Source organism: Pongo abelii, chromosome 5 (assembly GCF_028885655.2).
Source record: "Pongo abelii isolate AG06213 chromosome 5, NHGRI_mPonAbe1-v2.0_pri, whole genome shotgun sequence".
Classification (NCBI taxonomy): domain Eukaryota; kingdom Metazoa; phylum Chordata; class Mammalia; order Primates; family Hominidae; genus Pongo; species Pongo abelii.
Window position 1 is genome coordinate 140522014 of NC_071990.2, and position 10020 is coordinate 140532033.

General features: G+C 44.3%; 1 protein-coding gene across 5 annotated transcripts in view; it reads right to left on the minus strand.

The window, feature by feature from the left end:
- Window positions 1–9794, minus strand: part of REPS1 (RALBP1 associated Eps domain containing 1) — an 84711-nt gene extending 74917 nt beyond the window's left edge. For 4 of the 5 annotated variants that reach the window (XM_009242302.4, XM_009242301.4, XM_054558231.2 and 1 more), the window contains exon 1: window positions 9025–9791. In XM_009242302.4, the coding sequence (XP_009240577.2) occupies window positions 9025–9177 (153 nt within the window). In that variant the 5' untranslated portion in view covers window positions 9178–9791. Of the gene's footprint in view, window positions 1–9024 lie in introns of all 5 variants that reach the window. The other variant, XM_003776932.5, reaches the window with a different exon arrangement.
- Between the last annotated feature and the right edge of the window lie 226 nt (window positions 9795–10020).

Here is a 10020-nt window from a genome sequence, read left to right on the forward strand (position 1 = left end):
ACAGGCAAGGGTCTCCCTATGTTGCCCAGAGTGGTCTCAAACTCCTGGGCTCAAGTGATCTGCCCGCCTCGACCTCACAAAGTGCTAGGATTACAGGCGTAAGTCACTGTGCCCAGCCCTGTTTTGTAGTTTTAAATACAAAAATCTTGGTGACTCTTTTCTTAAGTTTATTCCTAAGTATGTTAGGCCTCTTTGAAGCTAATATGAATGTATTTTTTTCTTACTTTCATATTAAGATTTTATGTCACTACTACACTGTTAATCCTGCCTCAGTTTGTAGAAGACAAATAAAAGCCATTAGGCCAGAACATCCTCCCACTAAATCTATATTCCACCCACTAAATCTATATTCCTACTTGCGTCTGTAACCATGTTGTTCTTTCTTCCCCACTGTTAAAACTGAGGAAGTGGCCGGGCACAGTGGCTCATGCCTGTAATCCCAGCACTTTGAGAGGCCAAGGCAGGCAGATCACGAGGTCAGCAGTTCGAGACCAGCCTGGCCAACATGGTGAAACCCTGTCTCTACTAAGAAGACAAAAATCAGCCAGGCGTGGTGGTGGGCACCTGTAATCCCAGCAACTCTGAAGGCTGAGGCAGGAGAATCGCTTGAACCTGGGAGGCGGAGGTTGCAGTGAGCCAAGACCACGCCATTGCACTCCAGCCTGGGCGACAGAGCGAGAATCCATCACAAAAAAAAAAAAAAAAAACTGAGGAAGTATCCCCTTCCTATCAAAGGACTCTGTGCAGTCAGGATCCTGACCACTCCTGCTTTCTCAAGGACTTCTCATCTCCCTTATCTTAGCAATCCTAACAACTAAAATCATTCTGCAGAATTTCTCACACTCAAAAAGAAACAAAAAGATTTCCTTTATATCCTCATACATCTCTAGCTTCTACCCTGTATCTATTCCCTTTCACAGGCAAACTTCTTTAAAAGCTATCTATACACCCTGTCTCTAGTTCCTCAGCCATCATTTATCCCTCAAATCACTCAAATCTGGCATCCACCTACACTAGTCCATGAAACTGGCTCACTAAAGTTACTAATAACTTCCAGGTTGCCAAATCCAATGGCCACATTCCTGCCCACATGTTCTCAGCCTCTCAGTGAAACTCAATACAGCTGACTACCCACCCCCCTTGAAATACTTGTATTATTTGGCATCCACAACATGATAATACTGTACATTACACATTCCCAATTTGTACCACTCTGATTGTGTGCTTCCTAGCCTCCTTCCAAGAAGCCTTCCAGTTTACCCAACTTAGAAATGTTCAGCATTCCTCAGGATTCCAATTCTAGTCAATCTTTCTTTCTTCTTCATAATCTTTTCTTCAATTATTTCATTCATTTTCATTACCTTAAGTATCACTAACATAGTGACAATCTTCAAACTGACATCTCTAAGCCAAGTATCTTTGAATTCCTCAAGATGTATAGATCTAACAGGCCTACTTGACAATCTTACAGGCTTCTGAGAACTAAGATAGACAAAAGGGGAACTGCTGAATTCACCCTTACCTCTCCCACAAAACAATTCCCCCAAAATCCACTCATTTTCCAACCATCCAATAGTGGCAACTTCCAGCAACATCCTTGAGTTCTTTCCCCTCCCTTATGTTCCATATCCAACCCTATTTATGCCTTCGTATTTCTACCACCTAAAAAATTCTCAGATATGTCCACAGCTCTCTATCCTACTGCCACCTCGCTAATCTAAGCCATTGCTGTCTGCTGCCTGGACTGTTTCATATCCACTAGCCTATCAGCTTCCACTTGCCCCCAGTATTCTTTTTGCTCATACATCAGTCAGCATGATCTTTTAAAATATAATTCAGATGATGCTACACTCCCGAATAAAAACTTTTAGTATATTTCCACTAAAATCCAAATTCCTTATCACTGAGTACAAGGGCCTGCCTTATGCAGTCCCCGCCATTCTCCCCCGTTGTCCATAGTTTCGGTTCCTTAAACACACTGTGCTCTTCACACTGCATTCTTCACAGCCTCAGGCCCTTCCCAGTTCTCTCTATATGAAACACCTTATTCTCCCTGAACCCCCATCCAGGCGTCCTCTAAGGGGCCTTCCCTTACACCTAAGTAGGTCCCCACTACCTCCTCTGATTCTACCACCCAATGATTCTCTATTATTGTACACAGTTCTTTTTTTCCTTTTTTTTTTTTTTGTGGGGGGGCGGTGGGGGGGTGGGGAACAGAGACTTGCTCTGTCTCCCAGGCTGGAGTGCAATGACACTACCATGTCTACTATGTCTCACTGCAGCCTCAACTTCCCAGGCTCAAGTGATCCTCCTGCCTCTGCCTCTCAAGTAGCTGAGACTACAGGTGCGGGCCACCATGCCTGGCCAGTTCTTTTTCTTTTTGACATTGGCACAAGTCAGAGAAGATGTCTTGATCCTTCACCACTGCATGTATACCCCCAATACAAAGAACAGCCACAAGGAAGTCTTTGTTGAAAGTATTTAAAACTGATTTAAGACAGAGAAATGTTTAGCATTTCACAGGTCAGCCTGCTCTTCCTTAAAACTGAATTAATGCAGAAGTCCATAAGATGAGCTTGACTCAATTAGGGGAAGGCTGGAAATCACAAATTAAGTGCAAAATTCTGTGGAACTGTTTTCTAAGCAGATGTGCAGTGTGTGCAGCAGAATCTCAACAAATCAACAACCCAAAAGAGACAGACTAATAAATTCTGGCTTCATTATTTAATGAGACAGACCCCAAATTCAACACCTGGCTAATTCTTGAAACAAAATGGAGAAGAGATGTGGTATTCTTAATTTTAAAAAGCCTAAGTCTTAGAATTTATCAAATCTCAATGAAATCTGGTATACAGTTTAACTTCCGTCAGACAAAATTTCTTACACAGAGGGAAAAGATGAGTGAAGATGCATCTATAATAGGAAAGGCTACAGAAAATAAAACATATATAAGGGAAAACATCAGAAATAACAAGTCTTATCACCCATTTCAAATTCTCACGGCCTTGAAGAACTAAGCACCCATGGATTTACGACCCTTTCATCAGTTTCCTCTTGTACATATCTCCTCTTTGTATTCCTCAAAGAAAGTCAAATAACCCTGTTCCAGTGTCAAGATAGTGGAGCAATTAACCACAAGACTTTGTGCTACTTTTAAAGGGGTGTGGCTGGAATAGATTAGCCGCTCCTACACAAAGATACTCTCATTTGAGTCAGAAATCATGAAAACCCAATCCCATAGCTAAATCAGACCTTCTGTGATTTGTTCAGGGTCACAAAGTTAGCTAATGCCAGAACTGGAACTTGCCTCCCACAGTCAGTGCTCTTTATACCAGCTTCTCATGCTCTTGTGTCGCTCCATCAACTGTTTGGCATGAATTCCCAATATACTAAAACTCTAACTCTGGGCTATTGATTAAAACAAACAAACAAACAAACAAAATGACTGAAACTAGCACAAGAAACTCAAGACAGAAATTTTAAAAGTAAATAAATAGGACACTACAGAAAGACATTGACTGTGACTTCTTTCACAAACAGTTATCTTTTTCAACTGTGTATAGGTAAGTGATTATGGCAAGATTATTTCTGTAGTTTATTACAATTATTTTAGTGATTCAGAACTAAAAACCACTACTCGAGAATAACAAACCTGAGACTTATTAAGTTTATAACTTTCAACACAGAAATGAGCTCTGCTTTCCTATTTTTAAACTTACCACTAATGCCAGATCTTGTAACTGATTTAAACAAGGTTAAAGAGAAAAACAAAATGGTTTGTTTCACTATTATTGCTTTTCCCCATTAAATTTATGTGTTATGCAAATATTCTAACAAGGTATTGCTCAACACAAATGATCTAAAGATTTTCAGCTTCATTAACAGGGTACATTGCTTACAAACCTCAATGAAAGAACAGTTAGTACTAGAACCTTTTATCAACCTATTATGCATTCAAAGTCTGTATGAAGTTTTAAGACATTTCCCAAAACAGAAGCTTTTGGTGAAAGTTAAGAAAACATTCTGATTAGTGTGGTAAATAGTATATCTTTCCTAATCTTTAAAAAACAAAATAAACTACTTTGGGAAAAGCTGACTTTTAAGCCACAACACTGAATATTTTCTTGCTCAGCAGACAGCAAAATTCTTCATGATTAAATCCTATGAGCCAGATTTTTCTCCCCCTCATCTTGCTATTATGTGGCATGGAGCATAATTTTACAAAGCATCCACTCCTTCACTTTGTCTATTGACATTGTGTCTTCAAAAACAAACTCTTAAACTCAGAATAGATTTTCCTCTGCTATTCCAAAGCAAGTGTAATGAACACACCTTAAAACATCTGACAGTGGTAATAAAGAAAAATTGTATCTGTGTGTGCCCCGAATACCAACTACAAGAATCTCCCTTTCTCTGAAGTGGCTGTGTTTCAAGACATCATCATACGTTAAACTACTTACTACGCAAAGGAGGAAGTTGATACGTAACTCAAAATCAGATATTCTAAAATCCCTACTGTTCATAAGAACTATGGGCAAGTCAAAATCAGACCAACTAAATTTTATTCCTCACCCTGCTCCCAAACCACATGACCAGAGAAGGTAAGAGCTGGGATGTGAATAATAGTAAGGGAGAGATACGAATATTCACAAATAAATTATTTAACTTCTCTCCTATCAAGTTCTTAGTAAACAAGAATAAGCCTGTAATCCCAGCACTCTGGGAGGTTGAGGTGGGCGGATCACAAGGTCAGGAGTTCAAGACCAGCCTGGCCAATATGGTGAAACCCTGTCTCTACGAAAAATACAAAAGTTAGCCAAGTGTGGTGGTGGCGCATGCCTGCAGTCCCAGCTACCCAGGAGGCTGAGGCAGGAGAATCGCTTGAGCCTGGGAGGTGGAGGTTGCAGTGAGCCAAGATTGCACCACTGCACTCCAGCCTGGGCGACAGAGCGAGACTCTGTCTCAAAAAATAAAAATAAAAATAAACAAGAATAACACCCACTTCACAAGGTTGTTGCAAGAATCAAATGAGTTCTTCCATGAAAATGATTTGCCTGGTTAAAGGAACATAATAGGCACTCAATAAATGCTAGCTCCTTCCTCGTTTGGTTCTGGACTCGGTGTTATTTGTTCTCTACACTCATGCCCCCAGATGACTCAGTCTTCTCCTAACTTTTACTAACAAACACTGAAAACTACTGTACCAACCAAGGTCCTGATATGTATGTGCATACCCAGTCTATGCGACACTGTCTCCCGTCCCTAAACACTTAGGTGAGCAAAACAGAAGAAATCCCGAACCTCTGAACCTGAACTGCTGTAAGAACCAGCAGTCAGGGTGGACAAATCTCCACCCACTTCCAACTGTCTCCAAGAGATCTGAATTGCCATCTAAAAATGTCTAAAACCAAACTCATCATTCTCTCTTTTAAAAAGTAAGCCCTCTTCCTGCCCCTTTTCTGTGAGTGGTGTCCAAAGAATAATCCTTGCCCCATTGCACTCTCACCAAAACACTGCCAAATAACCCAGGCCTATCAAGTTTACCTTCATAATCTCTACCATCTCTCTCTTTTTTTTTTTTTTTTTTTTTTGGAGACAGTGTCTTGCTCTGTCATCTAGGCTGGAGTGCAGTGGCGCGATCTTGGCTCACTGCAACCTCCTCCTCCTCCCAGGTTCTAAGTGATTCTCCTGCCTCAGCCTCTGGAGTAGTTGGGATTACAGGCACGGGCCACCACATGAGGCTAATTTTGTATTTTTAGTACAGAAAGGATTTCACCATGTTGGCCAGGTTGGTCTTGAACTCCTGACCTCAGGTTATCCACCTGCCTCAGCCTCCCAAAGTGCTGGGATTACAGGCATGAGCCACCGTGCCCGGCCCATATCTGATTTTTTGTCCCACTCCCACCACTATAGTCCAGGTTAGGGTTTCTCAGTCTCAGCACTACTGACATCTTGGGCACATAATTCTTGTGGAGGCTGTCCTGTGCACTGCAGGATGTTTAGCAACATTTCTGGCCTCTACCCACTAGATGCCAGTAGAACTGCTCTCTCCCCTCTAGTTATGACAATCAAAAATGTCTCTAGACACTGCCAAATGCCTCTTCCCCATTGTTACCCTCATTCCCATGTTTGAGTACCACTGGCCCAGTTTCTCACTTCGTATCTGCCATATAAAAATCAGCCCCCAAGTTCAGTCTACAGTTTTATTCCTCTAATTCCTGTGGCCCTGACAAACGACTCTTAAAGCACTGCTTTATGAGTCATTTCTCTTAAATCTACCACTCCCTGTTACCTACACAATTAGTTCAAAGCTCTCCATCCAACCTTGATAATCTGGCCTCAATTAAACATTATTCCACAAAGCACCTCATATAGTGGATACCCAGCAGTCCTTCAATAACATATTCAGTCTCTCCCTTTCTATTCTACTGCTGTCACCCTGGTTGGATGTCCATGACCTAGCACCCAATCCAGACCACTGAAAGAGTATCATTCCTTACCCTTTCTGCCACTCAAAGTCAAAAACTTTTCAATGGGTCTCCATTGCTTGCTGAAATATCGTATCTGCTGCCCTTCTTCAGAGTCTTCCCTAATATGGCCTCTTTCCAATTTTATGTTCTGTTATCCCGAAAACACTAGTCCTTGAAAAGGCTCCTACTCTTTCCACTTTTGATCACATTTTTTTCTCTGCCTGGAAGCCCTCATAATTCCACTCCCCTCACTCCACCCTAATTTAAAGTCCATCTGAATTAAGTCAAAAAGCCTTTCTTGGTCGTACCTCCTTAGTATTTCATAACACTTGGCACCTCTCCTATGGCATACATTCTACCTTATGTTATACATGAGTACTGCTATAATTGACAAGATCCTTAAGAGCTTCTTACTCCTCTTCTGATGCCTGCAATGCCTAGCCCAGTGTTAAGTAGAGAACTAAGCATTAGATATGAGCTGCCCCAAATGTTTCCCACTTAGCAATGGAAGACTGTGTTTTCAGACAATCCCAAACTCCCTTAAGGGAATTAAGCACATATTCTCCTTTTGTCTCATATTTCTATGTCTTAGACCAATTTTTAAGTAAATTGCCTTCAAGATATCTAGATTGCTATTTAGTATACATAACTGTAAGAGTTCTGCTTCAGGGAGTTCCAACTTGTAACCGAACCCTGAATATTTAAGCTCTCTCTTTATGCCAAAAGACAATGGAAATTTATTTTTTGAATGTTAATAAAATTGAGCAAAACATAAAAATAACTTGCATTGGATTAAACATGTTTCAAGTAAAGATTCATTAATGCTAATGTGTCTGTCCTAAAAATTACATTTCAAGTTCTAAAGTCTTTGTGTACCATTAAAAAGACTGAAAGTTTTATTTCAACTCCTTCTCACCTCAAAGACAAACCAAAATAGAACAGAGAAGGCTTTTCCTTAATTTTATTTAGATCCTAACTTGAAAGTATACTTTGTTATTTCTTCAAAAGGAGCAAAAAGAGTATCATTAATGAGCATGTTCTGACCAGATCTTCAAGTCCTACTCCAAAGCTGTAAGAGGAGAGTACCATAGACCACACCACCAGCACCTTTCGTTAGCAGACCACAGGCTCTGTTTTGTATCTCCCTGAGCTAAGAATGGTTTTACATTTTTGTGTTTTGTAAACACAAAAAGAAGAATATGCAACAGAGAGCACATATGGCCAGCAAAGCCCAAAATATTTACTATTTGTCCCTTTTCAACAGGATGAATTTGGGACTCATCGTTGCCCTTCACTGGCACGTAAGACAATCCCACCTTTAAAAAAGCAATGTAAAACACAAGAACATTTAAAAAGATCGAACTCGTTCAACTTAGTCATAGTTAATGCAGACTTAACTTCTAAAACAGAGGCCTGTGTGTGGACATTTTTATACTTCACAGAATTTTTGTTGGAAGAAACTTGCCTTCATTCTGTGGATGAACATACTTATGATTGAAAAGGGAAAGTGCCTGACCCAAAGTCACACTGCTGGTTAACAGCAGAGTAGGGTCAAGGACCCAGCCCTCAAAACCCTGGTCCAATGCTCTGCAGTCCACTACATACACCTATACATGTGGCTTTAAGTTTTGGAGATGTGGATAACTAGCTTGGATCAATATAAAAGATGAAAGCTTAAAACCTGTTCCTAATATGCTGTTTAGACAGACTCCTACTAGCAGCTATGAATCATTAAACAGAGTAGCATTAATGCTCACCACATACATTAGATAAGAACTTCTAGGAAGTCCACTGTTTCAAAGGCAGATATGATTAAAAAAAGGCTTTAAACCTACAGGGCTTGCTCCTCCAGGGCTTCAGATTAGGGCAAATACGCACTTCTGCCTACCAGCTGTTCAATACTCATCTCCCAACCCAAATCCACAAGTTCCACAAATGCTTTCGAATGCCTGTTGAAAAACATTGTTCAGTCTCATCACATACACACGTTCTACAGATAATTACAACTTCTTGTATGCCTACTTGTAAAACTACTAACTAGTTCACATTTTAAAAAATTTCCCTAAGAATTTTGCTTCCTTTAAAAAAACTGCTTCTTCGATTTCTAAATCTATAAAACTCACTTTATCGCGTCTTCTTGATTAATTCAAGAATTAAAAAAACCATTTTGCCCATACTGATAACTTCACTACTCTGCAGGATCCGAAAAGCTCTGTAAATGCCAGGTTCTAGGATTCACACACATTAACAACCTAAGATCCTTCACGCGAGATAGCTCTTGCAGTGTAGAGCACAGATTCTCAGGGTCGTGGGGGATACCGGCTGAGGCTCTTCAGACCCCCACCACAGGAGTTCCGTCCTCTAAGAGCAACCCCCTCCCCCTTGGCCGCGGCGCGAGTCCAGGCCTCCCGGGCACCTGCGGCCCCTGTCCGCTGCGGGGACCCCCGAGGAACCAGCCCCCCACCGGGCCCCAAGGAATCGGCGCCCACTCCCACTCCCGGAGGCCGGCGACTGCAGGCCTGGGCCGCCCGCCGGCCCCGGGACGCGACGTTACCTGTAGGACCACGTCGTTGGGCAGCTGCGCGGCCCGGAACAGCTCCAGCACCCGCCCGTTGACCACCACCTTCTTCGTGCTCTCAATGTCGCAGTAGGAGAAGAGATCTGAATAGTATTTCTGCTCCGCATCGCTCAGCGTTAAGCCTTCCATCTTCGCCTCCGGCTCACGGCCGCCCCGCCCCGCATGCACTACTCGGGGCCCGGCCCCAGGACCCTGAGCCGGCAGGGGCTGCGCGTGGCCCGGCCTCCTGCTAGCTTCCCGAAGCCGCCGGCCCCGGCCTCACACGCGCCAGGTGCGCCCGAGCAACAGGGCCCGGAGGTCGCGAGGAGGGGGCCCGGCTGCGCTCGGCGCGCCGCCGCCTGCGAGGCCCGGCGCAGTCCCGGGCTCGGCGCAGCGCGCGGCTGCGGTTGCGACTGCGGCTCCGACTCCGGCCCCGGCCGCGGCCGCGGGGAGGGTGCAGAGAAAGAGACCGGGGCCGCGGAGGCGCGAGGCACTGGCGGACTCCGCCCCCGCCGCGGGTTCGAGTCTCCCCGGCTCCCTGCCGATTCCCCCACACTTCCCGCCTCGGCTTCCCCTTCCGTCCACGCCTCCGGAGCGGCAGCGCTTCCCGGAAAGTTGTGGGGCTTCGAACCTAAAGTTTCGGAGGATCTGGGCTGAGCGTGGCCGCCGCTCCGCCTCCCTCCGCCGCCATTTACAGCACCCCGGCCCGACCCCGACGCGTCCGCACCAACAGTGACAGCGGCGGCCGCGCTCCAGACCCGGATGTGAGGCCGGGAAGAGAGAGCGCGAGAGGGAGAGAGAAACACCCACCGGGCTGGCTTGGCCGCTCCCGGGAGAGGGAGGAGGCCGCAGCGCCCCCTGGTGGCCGGCGCCCGGCGGCGGGATGACCGAGCCGCCCTCTGCAAGGAGATATCAGCAGCAAGACCCCCGGAAAGGGGGGTGCAGCGGGAAACAGCCGGCAGCTCATTATGACCGAGATAACTAAGATCCAGG